Raw genomic sequence first — 19,392 nt, forward strand, 5'->3', positions numbered from 1 at the left:
CATCTTTTAAGAGAATCCTTTCTAGGTAGTTGCTGGAGGAGGACAGGAGGAAAGGGAGACAACACTCTCATAAGATGTACCTCCAAACTTTCAATTAGCATCTCAGCACCATCAATGGAAGATACATTCACAGAAGAAAAAAAGTTCTATGTTTATTGCGGAACGAGTTTTAAGAGATTCTTTCTGAGGGCTCATCAATAAAATACCATGATAGAATAAAACAACACGCACAAAAAGTTCCCCTAAGGTTGGGATCCCTTAAGGCAGATGCACAAATATGGTTGATTTGTAGTTACAGCATACTGGGAACCAGATACACAAGGCTACAGTAATGTACAGCTATGTTTCATCTATTTCCCCAACCTCATTTCTCCTGTGTTTCATTCTTATGGATGGTCTGGCTTCTACAGGCTTCTCCAGAACACAGAGAAGCTGACTGTCTTCTGGACTGTAATTTATATTCCTCACTGTGATGTGGATTACTACAAGTTCTGGGCTTGCTACATAGCAGGTTTTATTACAGAATTGCACCGACACTAACTAGTCAATGCTCAGCCAGTTCCCCTCACGCTACAAGAAGTTTCTCCCTGAAATAAGATTAAGGCTAAAGAGGATTAAATACATATATTTACAAACTGTAGAACTGTGCACTATGAAAAACAACCTATAGTGTATTGCAGATATTTTAACAGGTGTCTACAGAAGTTTCATTTAGTCTCAAAAATCATTTAATAAAAGAACTATTCATGCATTCATGACGAATTTACTTGCTATTGTACAACACACTTCTGTATACACTCAGTATCCATTTTGCAAAATGACACCATAAAGTATTATATAGTTTTATCACACAATGATCTGGTTTGCAAAAGAACTGAATTAGATAAATGCAGTTGATTATTTTTTTAACATAAATCACCTGTTCTTCAAATAGTGCAAAGAGGCACAGTTAAGCCTTGAACAGCTTTATGAAGAAAAGAACTTGTATTTCTTTTCCCAAATAACAATGCCACACTAAAGCATTCACTGAACTAGGCCATCAAGTTGGGCAGTTTGAAAAAGAGAAGCCCTCTTTGCAATGCTCAAAAGCAAATCCCTAGCTTAAAAAAGACAGTAAATAAAAAAGGCACAGCAAGCTGCTCTCTTTCCATATTTTGCATTGCATTAAAGTTTTATTATCCTTTACACAATAATTTTTTAAAGCTACTCCTTTGCATAACATTTTGAAAAGGCATAAGGAGGTGTGCCAGTCACTGCCTAGAAAACACGGCCTAACATACACAGTAGCTAGTTACTTTTGTTAGTAGTTAAATTTCCAGCTGATATGCTGGTAAGTTATAGTATTTAGGAATCCAAGATCATAGATCAGACTTCTAAAGCAAACAAAGAAAGTTATTCTGCAATCCCAGAGCGAGGCAAAGATGGACTTTCCTTCATTATATGGATGCAGAGCAGGAGGAGCCAAGTGCAAAGTCAGGACTGCTCAGAAGCTACATCTTGGTACTACTATTGTTTTGCACAGAATACTGATGTTGCCTACACAAGGAAGGTTAGCTCATCAAAACTTCAACAAATTCTTACAAAGAGAATAAAGGTATTAAGAGAAACCTAAGAAGGAACAACGTTCATTTTCATCATAAAAAGCAGAGGAAACAAATACAAAAAGGAAGCAAAAATATACTGACATTGCACTACCAGTTCTCCCCTCCTCTCCATTGCAGTAGCTTCCAAAATCACAGCTCCAGCAGCTGCCTCACTCCCTTTTGCAGCTTCCTATTAAATCACTTTGCAGCGCACGAATGAAAACCTGCATGTGATGTTTGCTGCATGGAATATGTAGAAATAATCCAACATGGAAGAAATCACACCATTACAGCTGAGAAGTACCTCAACTAAAACAATGCAAGGGAAAGTGAAGCCACAATGAAGCCAATATAAGAGTTTAAGAATAAAAATGCACCTGCATATTCACTATTGGTTCAAATAAGTAACAGGCCCATCAGCTATCATTTCCAGACAGAATTTAGGCATCTAAACCTTTCTGAAGCTCAGACTTGCCCTTGAGTAGTCATATAACCTTGGGACCTGAATTCACTGGCTGAATTCCAGATGAATTCAGTTCTTATGAAAAACAAAACAACTTAAAGACTTTTAATCTCTTGTTTCAAGTGCAACTAAGATCTTCAACAGCACTAATTCTTCACACTTTTGTTTTGTTTTCTAAACCCAGCTACTCCTGAATTTATAACAATACTTTGCATTTCCATTACCATGATTCTCCCTGAGCAGGACACCAACAGTGCAGACTTCTCTGGTACTGTTACATTCCCTTCCAGTGGCCCAGTTTCTGATAAAGAGTACTCAACACCCACAGAGCCACTAACTGGAGTAATTAGGACACTCTTAAGGTATTCCTGAAGTGGAAGACAGCTCTGAGTCTGTGCTTGTCCTTGTCCAGTGCAATAGTCTAATACTAATTGGGGAACACCATAGTCTTAAGGTAGAAAAGTGACTCCTGTTAAGTGAGCAGCTGAGCCCTGCATCCAAAACTAACAGAGAAGTCTTCCAGGTTCCCATTGTCTCACTGATGCTAAAGGGGACATATTTCAGACTGGCTGCTATTCTCATACCTGATCAAACTGAGCTCACTTCAGAGTCTGAGTTCTCATCCTGTGATCATCCTTCTCATCCTGAGCATTCTGTGCCTCTGCCCATCTCCTCCCCTGGGACAACAGCTCCCAGTTAGTACTCTAGGAGCCAGATCCCAACATCTTTATAGAGATCCTACTGCTGTCTTTAGCTCCTTAGTGGGGGAGTACAGAAAAGATTAAGTCAGGCTCAGGTGTGCATAGATGGGTTGAGAGGCAATGGACAGAAGTTGTTACACAGGATTTTTAACTGCTGAAAACACTGAGTATTTGCTTAGATCAAAGGTAATGTAGATGAAGTAACTAAAATACTGGCGCTGCTAAAGTAATCAACTCAAGGACTGTTTCACTGGACAAACTATGAACAAAGAATGTATAAACTATTTTACATTTAGACTCTAGTAATTTAGTTAGAGTCACAATGCTGAACAGCCATTGTAATAGACACAAAAAGGGGGAAATCTCTACTCTGCCATGGCACAAACATTGTACAGACAAAGGAGGAATCCTGCATGCCATTGACCTCAACACCATATTCTGTCTCTTGACAAAAAACCTTGCAGAATCATTTTAGTGGATTTCTTTCCCACAAGGAAGAGAGACTAATTAATTATCATGTATACTCAAGATTTCATGTTCTGAGATAGTTACCAGGTGAACATGAAGAAACACCTTCCCTGACATTAACTAACACTGGAGAAAAGAAGAAATTACCTTTTACAGACAAAACTTTAATTAAAAATTTTAATCGAGACAGTCTGACTACATGCTTAGTTTCCGAAGCAATTCTTGTGCCCACCTTACCTAAAGGAATGTGAAAATGCCTGTAGTCTGCACAATGCCAGAGTAAGCATTAAAGAGAGAAAGGAAGTTCTGATAAATCTGAAGAAAAATAAGTAACTGTGTAGCTGTACTCAAAGTGTTTACTCACTAGACTTCAAAAAGCAAGAGGTTAATGGCATCACTTTCGAACGGCTGATTTTATTACACTGCTTCCAAAGCAGCAATATTCTGTGAGAACGTGTGAATTTCTATTTGCCCAATAATTGAAAAATAAGTTTAAAAACAACAAATTACCTGTGGAGATGAATAATTGCATAGGCTCCAGTACTAAGAATTATATAATCAAGGAATTGTAAGTTGAGCATCTGATTGTATTGCATCCAGCAGGACTTTTGCAAGCAGCTCAATATGGTTCTAAAAATGACTGTCAGACTTACCTAATGTGTATGAAGGGCTGTGTCATTTGGCACAAAGTCAAAACATGTTGCATGCCAACAGTAGTTAAGAATTAAAAAGTGCCAATAGTCTCTTTAAAATGTAATAAAATCAAGCCACTTCTATGAGGCAGAACAGCTTAGAAATAAATAAATCACACCTGGAAGGAATCGACACACAAAACAAAAAACCCAAACAAACAAACAAACAAAAACCAAAAATAACAACCAAAAAAAAAGCCAAACAAGAAAATACAAAGAGTTAAAGATACTACTTGTTTAAATATAATATTCCACAAGCTGAAAAAGAGAGCAGAAATGCTCGTGCTATGTATATCCCACAGAGGCAGGCAGAGACTGCCACCTGCAATCACACCAGAAAAGTAAGAGCAGCAGGGGAGGTAGTAGCACACATTGCTTCTCTCGCCTACGTAAAATACACACCACAGAACTGCTCAGCATCAGTGAGGACATACAAGCAGATTTTGCAGCAAGTCTCTTACCTCCCCTAAAACAGTTGCTGAAGGCTCTGCATAGATTAGCTTTTAGAAGCACTAGGTATGTTAATAGCATAAATTTATTGCAGTGATTACCCACTTAAATAAAAAATGCAATTACTTGGGAAAAGGTAAAGAAACCTACCTGACATCTTCAAATTTCTTGGTTATGACTGAACCAACAGAAGAAAAAGCAGCAGAAGCCTTCTGACCAGCCTGAGACAGGGTTTCTGATGTTCTCTTGTATCTGCATTCAAAAAAAACATGTAGTTTTTAGTTATTTTAATAGAACACATAAGGAACCTTTTAGCGTGTGTATATTCGTATCAAATGCAGAGGTACACTTCAGCTTTTGGGTCTAATGGAAAACCTGATTAAGGCATTATTTTGAGCCTTTGCAGTCCCTTCTGGCTACAGCATCTCTGCCACCTCTGACTTCAGACCTGGTTCACCAACATGCAACTACACTACCCCACCCCTAGAACAGATGCTATCTGCTATTGTAGGATTTAGTAAAATATAAAGTAAACTCACACAGAAAACACCCCAATCAACAAAAAAAAAAAAACCAACCAAACTCAAAAAACACAAAAGAAAACAAAACACCAAAAAACAACACCATGTGCACACACACTGAAAAAGGTCTATTTTTTGTGCTGAGTGTCTAAATTCTTGTACCACACAGTTCTGTCAATAAAATTCACCATAAAAAGTTTGAGGTACATCTTGTTACATTCTGTGTAGTCATTAGTTGCAGAAGGTAGCTTGCTCTAGACCTTAAGCTAACACTTGTGTTTGGCAAGAACAGTAACTGTGACTTCATACTCTTCCTGCATGGGCTCAGTTTACAACAATTTCTGAGGGTGGAAAAGAAGGATATTCTGTTGGACTTAGGACACCTTGGTATCTCAGATCTATCAGACAAAAAAAATGTGTTAGAATAGCCCGTATTTTGGTAATTCTTCCTTCACATGAGATATGGCTAGCAGTGTTCTTCTTTAAAAAAATAATCTGTGTTAATTTACCCAGAGAAGTTTTAATACAACTTAACTTTGTGTTATTTATACTCATTTCACAAGAACAGAGTGTTTAGACATGACACAAGATCTAAACAGTTTTCAACAGTCTAAACAATCATCATAAGCTGGTACATACGCTGTGGTTGATGTAACGTCTTGCCAGCTTTTGGTAATGTTCTGCCTTAGTTCCTGTAGTGAGTTAATTCCCAGCTTTCTCTTGATTTCTGCTAGATGCTTCTCTTTGGCAGCTAGCACTTGTGAGAGCGTCTGGATTTCCTCTTCCACCTGTGGCAGGAGAGTTGTTAAAAAGTGGTAAACAGTTAACAAGCAATATACCCAACCATTTAACTATGTATTTCTTTTAAAGCATCTAGTAGACATCAGTAATGGGAGGGCTAACAGAGGTTTTTAACATTGCCTCACAGTCATTCCTAAATACAAAAAGAGAAATGTAACATAGATTACAAGAGCTAGTGAGAAAGTAAACTACTTGCAGCTAGCTCTGTTACTGGAATATGTACAAGGAAGTTGCTAACTAGAAGACTGCACAGTTAGAAATCATTAAAGGTTGAAGATTAGTCAAACCCGAGACAATGGCCAAGCCTGTATTCTACTTCCACGTCAGAGGAGATACCAGTGTGTGACCAGTATCAGGAAGCTGAGCATGTCTGATCCATACACAAATTTTGTCTCCTTGCTTCACCAGAAAGGTCCTTTTGTGGCTTAAGCCAGCACCTGTTGACTGGATCCAGCCACAGGAGTGCCTTCCCCAGAGCAGGTGTGGAAATGGTGACAGACTGAGCAGTCAAAACCCACACAAACATAAAACAAACACATAGCACCTGCTCTAGAAAACCATATTGTTTGTGTATTTCCTTCTTTATTCAGATGGTCACTTAAGCTTCTCCTAGAAACATGACCAGAGATGTCAGCACAGTTCTGCAGTGCCATTCTGTGAGCTATATAGAAGTGACAGAGGTACTAAAGCCATGTGTACAAAGGCAAGGGCATACCTCCAATCCTGCTTCCTCATCCAGGAAAGATCACCCTAGTTTAGAGTATTAGGCTGCCCACTCATTTAAGCTCCTTACAGCTCCTCATTGTACTCCTTACAGTATCTTCAGTGCACCTTTGTTTTGGATATCTGTCCGAAGTCCAGCGTGACATATCCTAGCAGACCAGCCTACCCTCACTATATTTGGCATGAAATGATACTCAGGACTGCCAAATACAGGAATGTATTACATGTGCTTACTTCACAGCTAACCTTTGTTCGCCAACCTTAGGCTTAAGTTAGTGTCTTTCATAATGGTCCTAAAGTCCCACAGAGCTACTAAAGAAAAAAGACTGGCTGCTTAACAAGGCTTGACTTTGGCATGTATCAGGCTTGAATATTTGCATGTCTGTCCTTCAAAGAATGCTACTTTTTCTCACTCTTAAAAATACTCTGTTATGGACAAGAATAGTAACATGGTTAGACACTAGCAATACAGTGCCTACACAGATACTACTACAAAGCATTCTTCATGAAAGAAACAGCTTTAGCTACTCCACACCAGTTGAGACAAAACTTGGGGTTTGGCTTCCAAGAACGTTCTCTTTGACTGCTTATTTACCCCTTTCTCACTCGAGGAAAAAATAAAAAGGTTAGGTACTTATGTATCTTGGTTTAAGATCTGTACATTCAGCACTCACAGCTGAATTTCCCATCACTAGAACTGGCTGTTCTTTTCTCCTTGACACCCTTCCTTTCTGTGCAATACACAGAAGTGCCAGCTTTAGACACTCACAGAATAACTATGCAAAGCATTAACTGTATGTTCAAAGATAACATTATCCCAGATTTTCATTATCAAAACAAGTTTAAGAGCTATTTGCAAAAGAATTACCTTGGCAAGCTCTTTTCTTAGCTCATCCTGTTCTTCTTCTGAGAGTGTTTCTGCCATACCGACTGTAGCAGCAGCATCCTCTCCAACCTCAGGTATAGAGTCACTCCTCAGCAGCCCTTGAGATGAATAAAAGTTATTCAGATTATCACGTCTGCCAAGCAGCAGCTAACATTAGCACACAGCTCTTTTGTGCCAGTGCACAAAAAAAACTTGTGAGAGAACACCAAAGTCATGCTTCCCAACTACAGGGAGGAAACCAAAGGCATTTTATATTTCATTCTATCAAGCTGTATTAAAACTCAATATACTGACAACTGCTGCACTAATAGGAGACTGGAAACCTGTTAAGAACAACACATCCCACTACTCTGTGAGAGAAACCAAGGCACAGAATGCTACGTCCCAACCAGTGTTTCCTACACAACCCTGCCCAGGAGTCTGTGCACACTCCGGTATCTCATCCATCTGGCACAGAAACTCCAGAAGCGCTGGAGATGCTCAAGGCCAATGCAGAGGCTCCCTCCTTTACTAGTCTCTGGATCAGATTTTAAAGTGTCCATTCTGAGCACACTGGGTGCAGCCATGAGCAAGGTTAACAACAGTTGCAGTGGAGGAAACTACTGCACTGCAAGTATGAACTCTTCCTCTGTACCCTGCTTGACCTCTCTGTCCCTAGTAACTGGGACCACTGTGGCTAGAAGGTTGCAGGTATCATGGAACTAGAAGTAAACTGCTGGTTTACATCTGGACCTTAAGACAGATGGGAAGCCCAGAGACAGAGCTCAGGAACAAAAGGCTGTTGCTTCAAAGCAGGGGACTGCTGAGAAGGGACTGATAACAATGTGCATCCACTCATACTGCTGCCTCTTCCCCTTCCAAATCCAGAAACCAAAACTCTGCTAAATTCCTATATAAAACACAAATATCCCTATGATCTTCCTCTACTTTTGCTCTCAGGGCTTCAGGGAAAAGAAGGAGGACGATATTATCTGTATTACTTTGATGCACTCACTCTAATGATTCATCTTTTCTTAGTCCTTAGTTCTTGCAGTAAGATAATTTTAAACACCTTTTAATGCAACAGAATTTCCAGCAAAAGATTTCCCATTTTGAATCTTTGTAGCTGACACTTAAACATAAAGTTTGCCAAAATCAAGGAATTCTGTTCTAATTGCAGAGAGACCAGTTTGCAGGGAGACTGCATGCTGGAATGGTTGTGGATTCCCAGAACTAATTCTCTATGCAAGAGGTAAAACAGCTTTACAGAAGTTAAATAAAAATCTTAAAATACAAGAGGAAATAAATCAGGATTGTTTGTTAATAAGGAGCGAGGAAGAGTGTGTGTAAATATGTACATAAATACATCATTCATCTAAGTTGAAGACACATTAAGTAACATTTCCTATTAATCACTACAGTAATTAACCATCCAACCAATAAAATTCCATTCTCATTTCAGCAGCTTCTGCTGGCACTCCATACTATCCTTTGGTCTGGGAATCAAAAACTCATTAATCACCACTATGATTTTGCTGTGAGGTTTCATATCAAACAGCTACCTCACAATCAGCTGAAAAGTCAGGGGGAAAAAAGATTATGTGAGTCTGTAATTAGTTGTAGGCATTGTATAAAACAGGCTCCTAGCAGCTGTCAAGCTGAAAAAAAGAAGAAACTTTGTTCTTGATCAAATTACTGAACTCAGGTAAAGCTCAGTTCCTCAAATTCTTTCCAAAACAGTATGTTGTCTGCCTGTACTTGTGTCCAGAACACTTGCCTTCTAGAAGCACACTGCTACATGGACAGAACTTTTGTAAATGCTGTTACCACAGAGTGCACTGAGAAGGAAGCCTACAGAAAGAAAATTAAACCTCATTCTGCATTTATTCATGAGATCTGTGCCACGTTTTCCCTGAGATTTACATGTGTCTTCTGCACAATCAGAATGTAGGTCCTGTGAGTTTCCCAATATGCTATTTTCTGTCAGTTCTTTGGGCAAGAACTTCGAAGTTCTAATGCCCAAACCAAAGCACAGCACTACAGCACCTCAAACAAAGGATTATGGCTCATGTCTCACAATCAGATAGATAACTTTTGTTTTATACATCAACATATTTCCTTAGCAGTTAAGAATGCCATACCTTTTCTGTCCAATAGCTATTTAACCTCTTAATTACATATACCTATCCTGAAGGAAAACTAACAATTTGAACTCCATTTCTCCCTGATACCCTACAACTCCCCCGTATGTTCACCTACGACTCCTGACCTTGCTCTCATCTGCGGCCCTTCGGGGACCACTTGCTTGCCATCACAAAGCCACTTCAGAAAGTTTGCAAGTACCACGCTGGTTCCAAGAGCATTAGCACAACCAGCTGGAAGTCTGTTCAATCTGATCATGAGGAGTCATCTGGATTAAATCACCAAATAGATCAAGTGAATCCACCAGTAAGAAAACGTGCTGGATTGTCTCCTGCAGCAACAGCTTCTGTCTGGGGAATGTACCTTCTCTTTTGAAAACTCATTTTTTAAGATTGTTCTCTTCTTGCCTACCAAATGGAATTTAAAGCACAATGCTAAGAAGCAAGGGAATGATATCTCCTCCCCTTCACATTCCTAGAGTTTTTAGGGTATCACTGCTACTCAGAGTGCTCCATACCTCACCCTGCACATCTGACCATTCCTTCCTCTCCTCGCCTCCTGATTTCCTCCCATTTACTACTTTTTTGAGCTCCACATGAAGTATGCTAATGATTTCCCATCACTCTTCATTCTGGCACCTCCACTCTCTCTCCCTGTCAATGCTCATCTCCCTGTTTCCTTTGCTCCTATTCCTCAGTTCAATACCTACAGGACACAGGGTTCATCCATGCTATGGGCAAGGCTGTGTTGGGCCGTCTGACCAAGGAGCACTTGTCTACACAGCTAGCAACCCACACACCTCCACAATGGGGTGGTTACAACACAAATGTATCCCATAAACTAGGGCTGACAGCCAGTAGGATCCTGGCTTTGAAAAAACTTCCTAAGGAGACATGCACAGCCCACCTTAGATCTTTCTATGGGGTGTAGGGCAAGAAACCAGGAAATCAGTAGTCAGCCAACAGATGGAAATGCTTTGACTCAAACTATTACTAAGAGACTATTTCTCATTTGTGGTCTTTTCTTGCCAACAGGACTGTTGCTATTATTATTTTAAATTGTTATGTAAAATCATTATAACTTTCAACTTGTTACCTTTTGTTATCTTAGTTGTCTTGCATCATTAGAGTTGTGAAGGACTTAAAATTCAGTCATTTGGTACTCTGTTATAACCAAGTTTAACTGAACATTTCATGTCTCTTAAACAGAATAAAAAATCTATTTGGGGGAAAAAATTGTAAAGACTTAGATAGCATTGAGAAAACTTACCTAGCTTTAAGGTCAGTTTTTAGGTCTGTATTTCTAAGATTAACATATTATCCCAGCAGTTTATTAGATCTACTTAAATGAACCAAATAAAGACACGAGCAAGTTAGTTGATTAGGACTTCATGGATCACAATCAGGGAAATGGCACTTAAGTCCCTATTATTCTGCCAGGGTAGGCAAAGCATCAGAGTAATTCAATTAACACTCAGCTTTTCTGATTTGGGGTTTGCTTTGGCCAGTTTCAATCCAAGTTCATGCTCTATTTTGACCAGAAATTCCTACCTCCCTGGCCTGAATTCAGAGATCAGTAGCAAACAGGAGCAGTTTAAGGAAGTATTTGTCATTTCAGATGAGCAGCCTTGGGGTGGGGGCAGGTTAACCTCCACAAAGCTTTTTTTTACACCGACATGTTCTGCATGCGACACTCAGAATGAGCATTGTGGTTATCACTATACAGTTGGCAAAGCTAAAGAAAAAAGGTTCTTGTTATAGTTCAGGAGAACAAGCTGTTGCTAGGTTATAAGACCACTCCAACATTTGAGTAACATACAGTACTACAGAGCATATTTATTCTTCAGTATATAAGAAAGATCAGATTTAAGTGCTTCCCATTTATCTCAGTGAAGAAGCCAAAGTGAGACATATTTCTTCAACCTGGGGGAGCAAATTCTTGAGCTTCTTCCAAATGCTAATTAGATATTCATTCAAAGCAAATGAAAAAGAAAACAAAGCCCAGCAAAGGCTGGTGGTAATGGTGATGCATCATCACCTGACACAGAGAGATGCTTCCCCTCTCCTTTAGAAGAGCTGGGAGATGCAATAATTGCAGAAGTGAAAGCTGACCAGTATTTCCCAGTAGCCCCTGGCTCATCAAGTTCACAGAGAGGGTTGTTACAGTTCACACAGAGGTTCCCCAAGAGATGCATGTTTCTTTAAAATTTTAAGTAACAAGCCCATCAAAAAAAAAAAAAGTTAACACCTGTGTAACTGTTTTGCCATACCTGAAGTAGGTCTAAGATTTCTTTATTTAAAATCACTTTGGAAAATCACATCTGGCAGCAAGGAAGGGAAAGGAATGACAGTAAAACCAGACTAAGATGTGTTGGGAGGCACAGCTATAGGTGTTCTGTACAACAGAACAGATTACCAGCTAGAAACTCATAGGGTTAAGCACTAGACAGATGCCACTGCAGCACAGCACAGGGCAGCCCCAGTGAAGTTAGTATCTGCAGGTAGAAGGTTTGAAGCATTTTAAATGCTAGGTAGAATGGAGTAAAGGTTTTAGAGGGCATTTTTGTTAATCAGTGAGATTTTCAGTATTATGGCAAAATCAGACTTTAGACTATCCAGAGCTCTGAAGTCCTAGTAAAAATGCAATTTCTACCTCCCCCCTCAATAAATCTAATAGTCAAGCTAGGCAAGTTATTCCAATCTTGAAGAAGTTGCCGTTTTTGTTCCTAATTGTTTCTGCCACTTCATTTTCCCTCAAAATGCCTTTCTACTGAAGAAATAACAAATAATGTAAAGCTGGTAAATGCCTAACACATGAGATATTACCTACACAACACACTGAAGCTAATACACTTACGAAAACTAACAGAAGGCCAACTTTCATAGATTTTTAATTTGAGAAGTTTTACAGATATTATTGCTAAACATTTCATGTAGAGATTTTAAGAAAGGAAGAGAAGGAAGTTACCAGACTTTGTCAGTGTAGGTGATCCAGGTGGAGAAAGGTTTATGCTAGGCGACAAGTAAAGATAATTTCTGTTCACTCCAGCATTGAAATCAAAGGGCGATTTGTAATCCTCATATAGATCCATGCCAGACAGTTCAGAGCGCGCAGCCATCCTCCTCTTCCACCAAAGCATTCATCTTTGAATGGTGACCCAGACAGCAGGATTCAGAAACCCTCCATTTCTTCACATGACACTCACTGTGCCTCCTCAGAGAATTCAGCTCTGCTACATATGATAGAGCCGTCTAGCAAGTGATTTCTTAGCCATCTTGTAGCTGCTGCTGTTTACATGGCACAAAGTTATGTTCCTGTAAATTTGTAACTGAGACTGTACTTAAACAGACCGTTCCTTTAACAAACATTCACAGTGCACCACTCATGGCTTCTGCAAGAGCCTTGGTGCTCTGCAGAACTGCATCAACTATTTTCAATCGTTTAAATATAAAAAGGTCAGCTGACTGCAGCTACACCAGGATATCCTTAATCTTCTAGGACACAAAAGGATTACTAGCCGTAATCTATCCTATATACCATCTGTGTTGGACTTTTTCCTCTGATTAATGGAAAATTCTGTGTGCATAGCTACTTCTCCAGCTGCTTCCACCAGTGTAATAACCACTAGTGAGAATGCAGTCTCTGCTGCCCAGGTATCACACTGTAGTGTGAGTTCAGAATAGGAGAGAGCAGCACTCCTCTCTGAAGGCTGGGCTATAAACACCACCTAGGTTTATTGATGAACGTTCTAAAGTGCATTACGATTTTTGCTCATGAGGCTAAACATATCTGGGTCTGATGAGTTTTGAGGTTTGGTTTTTTTTTGGGGGGGGGGGGGTATTAAATATTTACGAAGTGCACTGCCCTATGTCCTTGGTGCTTCAACCAGCATTATTTAGAGCAGCCAGTAATGGCAGGAACCGGTAATGCATCGCCTGAAATGTATTTATGTTTTGACACATATACCATAAAGAAAGATCAACTTACATAAGCCATCTGACTTCATGCCAGGCCTTTAAGATTCAACCCTGGGAAGCAGAACTGCTTCTTACCTAAAAGAGGCACTCAGCACAGCTTTGCAGCACTTCACTACTTACTTTCTTTTTTTTTAATTTTTATTTCAAGATCAGCTTCTTTCACTGAAAACACAAGCTTACTAGCAATGTAGATCACCTTTCTAGCTAAGCAATACTTCCTCCCAAACCCCACACCTTCACCTGGGATCCTCACTGCAGTCTGCACACAGAGGAGCATAATCAAATGGAAGTTAATCTTTTCCTGCACGGTAAGGACAGAGCTGATCAGACATTATTCCAGAGAAGTGAAGGAGCCTTGCAGCATACCAAAGTCAAATCTGAGCAAAGTATTCCCTGGGCATACGAGAAGAAAGCACATCCCTTCTGGAATTTTAACTTCCCATTTCCACTGCAGTCAGTCAGTGGGCACAGGAACAGACCTTACAGCTAATTAAAGAGCAGCTCCTTTAGGCTACAGACCTCCGTTCGCTTCTGGTGCAGAGTACCTGCAGGCTCACAACAATGAAAGTTGCTGGAGCCTGAAACACAGGCCTCTGCTATTTTCCAAACCCACTGAAAAGAAGAAAATAGAATGTCCCTTTGCATTTCTGACACATGGCTGTGACGTGTGCCAGAAATACTGCAAAGTTCACCTGGCAAAGGTCAAAGCTTTGGTCACTGATTCTAGTGAAAGCATCCAGAGGCAGCAGAGAACTGTAACACAGCTACAGTAATAATATACTCTATTAACCAAGTCTGTTAATATGAATACCTACAGATTGTGCTTCGCAGCTTTCCCTCGTGTAACTCAGCAGTCAGGGGCTGCCTTCTGTGCAAAAGGCTCAGGCAGTAGTTGTACTAACTGGGTTAGGCAAAATGACAAGTTATCAGGTGTGGCACACGAAGAGCTGGGTGTTTTCTGCCATCACTCTCCCGACACAGAGAGAGAGAGAGAAGAGGAGGCTACACCCTAGGACTTTTTTCCAACCCTAGATAATAATTCAGTTTAACACCAGTCAGTGCTATCTGGCTACAACTAGCTATTATAGCAAAAAGAATCCCTTATGAAAAATCTGTTGATTCCTGCTAACAATCAAAAATACCATTTCCTAGGCATTTCCTGGAGCAAACATTATGTTTTTGTCTTTTACAGGAAATTCCTTACATTCAGATTTACCCCTTACCATCCATTTTAAAAAATCTGGTATTCTTCCTACATCTTTATAGCACAAAAGGTGGTTTCATGTCCCTAGAGACGTTTGGATTGCCAGTCTCAACCACCAGCCTGGCCTGCCACCCCTACAGACAGAAGCGTGTATGGGCCAAACTCTTCAACATATCTTCAGCGTAGTCAGAGACACATACAGGACATGTCCCACTGCTGGAATATACACTTGGCTTACAGGGAAGATTTGCTCAATAACAAATCTAAGCCTCCACCTGAGAAGCTGAATTCTGCTTTTGTTCTGGCTTACGCATAGCCTGAGCACAAGACCAGAAGTCATCCAAGACAATCTCTAGTTTTTAGAAATATTACAGAAATATTACTGTCCTAAGGTCATTGCCAAGAGAAGGATATCATGCAAGCGCTCCTTACTTCAAGTTACCCTCCTTGCTCAGATTAATCTCAATTATAGTGGCCATACAGATGGGTTGCTACAGCACCTCCCAAACACATCACCTAAACACATCAGCCTCCTGCTCTCTTACCCGCTAGAGTTTACAGGAGTGTTTCTCCTCACTTGTTCTCAGGTACAAATCCTACCTGGTGAGGAACGAAGCTGTTTTGCTGAACAAGCTTCTTCCTCATCACTTAGGGAAGTTTGATGGTCTTCACACTGAAGTACAAGTCAATCCATCTGTAGAGAAAGGACAGCAGTCCACCCTTCCAAACCTGCTGAAGGACAACTTGTAGGCCATCATCCCTAACTCATCCACTTCAGGATCTAGTTTTGAGAGATCCCCTGCCAGCCATAACAACCATTTTATCTGCTTCTTCCCCAGTAGTTCCTAAGCACATCCAGAGATTCAGGGCAGAGCAAGGCAGCACTCACCCTATACTGCCTAAGGCCAGTCTGAAGAAGATAGGTTCTGCTAGCTGTGGTGCATTTGGAGGAGGAATGAATCTCTCTCCAAGGGATTTTCCAAATTCAAATGGTGGCCCAAGGAAACAAAGCAGGATGGGTATGACAAACAGCGCTTCACAGAACAAAAAAGTAAGGTTTTGCTCTGCAGTGTGAAGCTTTTGGACCAGTTTAGCAGCTCTTGATAGTCACAGCAATCAAGATTTCTCTACACTATGAAAACAGGCTCATTATGAGGCCTTGCTAAAGGGCCCTCCCATGACCAAATTATCCTGCTGTACGGGCAGGATGGACATGAAGCTGGCTGAAGGTGGAATTGAGGCTGTAGAGCCATACCCTAATAGATGGACGCTGCCTTCCCAGGGCAAGACACACACATTTCAGAGCCGAAACTTAAGTTTAGGCTTCTGTTACATGGCTTAGAGTAGTTACTGTGTATCCTTGAGTATCTCTGCTCTTTTCCCTGCATTGTAAATTCAGTTTTACTGTGTACCTTGGTTGTTACTGCAGATACCAGATGCAAGGCAGCACCTGCAAAGATATTGAAGCCTAAAGAAGGAGCTGTTCCAAAGACAAGTAGCAGCGGGGTTTTGCTTACTATGCAAGAGATTAAAACTGAAGATTTTGCTATTCCAGAACAAGCACTCATTGCCCTTAACACCTGAAGATAACGAAGAGGTTAGTACTTAAGTCATCTATGCCATTTTAGAAGCTGGTGTCTGAGAGACTGGCACGAGGTAGATACCTTCTGTCAAGGATGCTTGAACCAATTACTGACAAGTTCAACTGAATGTCACAAAACGGCTCAGGAAGGCTTGGCAAGCCTCAGCAAAGCATTACCATCACAATTCCCACCATTAATCATGTTGTAATCTCCTCTGTTAAGGTTACAGAGTGTACTTAAAGCTTTCCCAGGTAACTATTTAGCATTAACAATCAGTACAGACTGTGCACCTCATGAATCATAAGGGAGGGAACTCCCTCCACAGCTAGAAAAGCTGTTGAATTTGAGCAAACACTTTTCACCAGGTATTTGCCTGCTTAGTCTCAGGCATGGTTCTTTCTTCAGCTAGCCCCTGCTACCCAGGTCTGCAGCTTCCTCCTTAACCCAAAGCTCTAGCAACAATTTAAGCAAGGCAATATAGTATTAAAGCACTTCTACCTTGATGGCAAGGCTAAGATGTTATGGTAGCCTTGCAGAGAAGCTGCTTTTCCCACATATAGGTCTAGCAGAACAATAGTCTGTTCATACATGGAAACATTAGATCCCTCCTTCCCTACAGAAACCAAACCCTGATCAAGTATGAATGAGTATCACCTCTGGGCTTTGAAGAAACTGAGCTATGTATTCAGTAGTGTTTCATACAGTTAAACTCAGGAAAGGCTACCACTCATGCCTCAGGATTGGAGGAGTGCAGAAACTACCCTAAGATGATCTAAACAGTACTTTGGAAAAAGCTATCAAAATAACCAATCCACAAGATCTACTCTGAGTTCTGCTGTTACATAGGCACCTTCACCACATTGAACACCCCGTGTTTGTGTCTTGATTATACCCAGAGCTGCCAAACTTGTGCATCACAGCTCATACTTTTGGCAAGGCTATCATGACTCCAGCACTTAAGCAAGCAAAAGAAAATGGGGCAAATGAGGGGAAGACTTTGTTGATAAAGAGGGGAAAGAGGTGCAAGAAGCACTTGCTCTTTGGGGGGCACAGCAAAAAAGATTCAGACTCTTATTTCAAGGTTGCCTGTTAAGATTCAACTGCCTTCTCAGCCTATACTTGGTTTGAATTTCATCTTCAGTCTGCTAAGAGGCAAGATTAACAAGAGGCCTTCCAGTGAGTGTGTCTGGGGCAAAGACTTCCAGCCAGGCAGTCTTTCACCACCCCCATCTTTCCCAGGTAGATCCCAATCAGGCAGCAACAGTCAGGCTCCTCTCCCCACTCCAACAGAGTTTTATATGGCATAAGCCATTTTAAGAGCCATAAAGCTACTTAAGCATCTTAAGCCAATCTAGATTCTGTAGCATCAACTTGATCTTCAAAATCTTGCCAGTTTACAGACAAGTAAAGCCTTTCAGCACCTGATCTGAGACCTTAAAACTGCATTAAGAGAAAAAGATATTGTGAAACAATAAGACAGAAGCCCGAAGACTAAACAAGCCTGAAATTTGTATATTAATTCCCACACTGTGCTCTCTCCCCTTCCTTTAACAGCAGACACTTCTTCCAGTCCCCTGAGATTTGTGCAGGATATGAACGGAGCTGCACAGCTACAGCAATTCCTGAACAGCACCACTATAGGCTTCTGCAGCCCCGTTAGCAATGGTCAGCAGAATGTTGCTGAAGGGGTTAAGTATCTGCTGTCTTCTAGCAGGGTACAACTCAACACCACAATATTAATCTCAGTACTTCAGCCTCCCCCGCATGCTTTCTCTGGACAAGCTCTGCTTATACAACTACATCATTCAGTAAGGTTTTTTGTACAGAAATATCTTCTCCAGAATTTTCTTTAGCCTAAGTGCTGCCTTCACTTACTCTTATTAAAACAAACAAACAAAAAACCCAAAGAAAAAACCACCAACAACAACCACCACTTCTTAGAATGATCAGTATTCTGCCAAGACATACCTCCCTGCAACACAAACACTTTCAAATGTTACAGGTGAGGATCACAGGCTGCCAGTATTGCTCTTCTCTTAAACCAAAGTCTCAGCCCACAGTATTTCAGACAGCTGACGCATGTCTTGGCGAAAGCAGCAGTTCTCTTCTCTCAATCCAATTATAAACTCAGACTAATTTCCTGAGCTCTTGTGAGGGAGTAGATCCACACTCCAGCATATTCTGCCACTAGATGAGCTGATACTACAGTAAAATACTTAACCCATTCATATCAGACAAAATTCTCTATATTTGCAAACATTCTCTACTACCTTATAAATGTTTCAGCACTTAGAAAATTAGGCAGAAACCCCTGATTTATGACAAAGTTGTGTGTCTCAAACAGTGCTCTAAGCAATCACGTTTCCCAGCTCCAGCAGTAACAGGTAAAAAGCTTTCTGACTTATGGAAAGGGTCCAGGCCAAAGGACAGAGTAGCACCCCAGAACCAGTGATCAGAGTTTGCATTGACTTTGGAAAAGTCAGATCAAACCCTACAAACACAGAGGGGCACTTCCAAGTGAGATTAACAGAGTCAAAGCATTGTCAGGTAGATTTTAGTTATTTAGTTATTTTAGATTCAGTTATTTAGTTATTTTACTTCAGCCACTTATCCCAGTTATGCTGCATTCTCTATAGACTCCAATCCTTCAGGCAAGAGACTGACCCTGTCAAAAATGTGAAGAAACAGTGCTGAGCTGCAGCTAGATGTTAGTTGGAAAAGATTAGGAAGAAAAGACTGCAGTGCAGAAATGCTATTGTTTCAAGCAAAGTTTTAGTATGGAACCTCACAATCTAACTAAGTTTTACTTGAGTGACTCTGATTGGAGTGACTCCCTGCCTCCCTCGTAGGACAAGTCTGTTTTTCTGCACTCTTAAAGCAAACCTCCCTCTTTTAACACAGAATCCCAGAGCCTCCATTTCTGAAAAGCAGCTCCAGAAAAGTCTGCCAGGTACCAGGTCGCAACACGAAATCAACACTGAGGTTTTAAGAACAAAGCAAATTTGATTATGCATTAAGCTGAATCACATATTGTGATATCTGAAAAAGAATCATCCAAAAAAGCACCATCTGTAGTCTTAGCAGTACCTTAATAATACCGACAAAATCTTCAGTGTTTGTGGTACACAGCAGCTCCCACCATGTAATTACCAAGTTCATGCCTGCATCTGGCGTGGCACAGAAAGTCCATCATTTACTATAAAGGGCAGAAGTACGGAA

The 19,392-nt window shown here is 40.6% G+C and overlaps 1 protein-coding gene across 4 annotated transcripts in view; it reads right to left on the reverse strand.

Annotated features, from left to right (window-relative positions):
- LOC309571226 (tumor protein D52-like) overlaps window positions 1-19,392 on the reverse strand; it is a gene marked incomplete at its 5' end in the record, with an annotated part of 126,920 nt that overhangs the window by 90,827 nt on the left and 16,701 nt on the right. For 2 of the 4 annotated variants that reach the window (XM_082278533.1, XM_082278532.1), the window contains 4 exons: window positions 4,508-4,609; window positions 5,518-5,666; window positions 7,271-7,386; window positions 12,377-12,500. In XM_082278533.1, coding sequence (XP_082134659.1) covers window positions 4,508-4,609; window positions 5,518-5,666; window positions 7,271-7,386; window positions 12,377-12,500 — 491 coding nt within the window. Of the gene's footprint in view, window positions 1-3,452; window positions 3,480-4,507; window positions 4,610-5,517; window positions 5,667-7,270; window positions 7,387-12,376; window positions 12,549-19,392 lie in introns of those variants that run through there. The other 2 variants (XM_082278531.1, XM_082278534.1) reach the window with 2 other exon arrangements.

This window comes from Coloeus monedula (genome assembly GCF_965178545.1).
Source record: "Coloeus monedula genome assembly, chromosome: 1".
Lineage (NCBI taxonomy): Eukaryota > Metazoa > Chordata > Aves > Passeriformes > Corvidae > Coloeus > Coloeus monedula.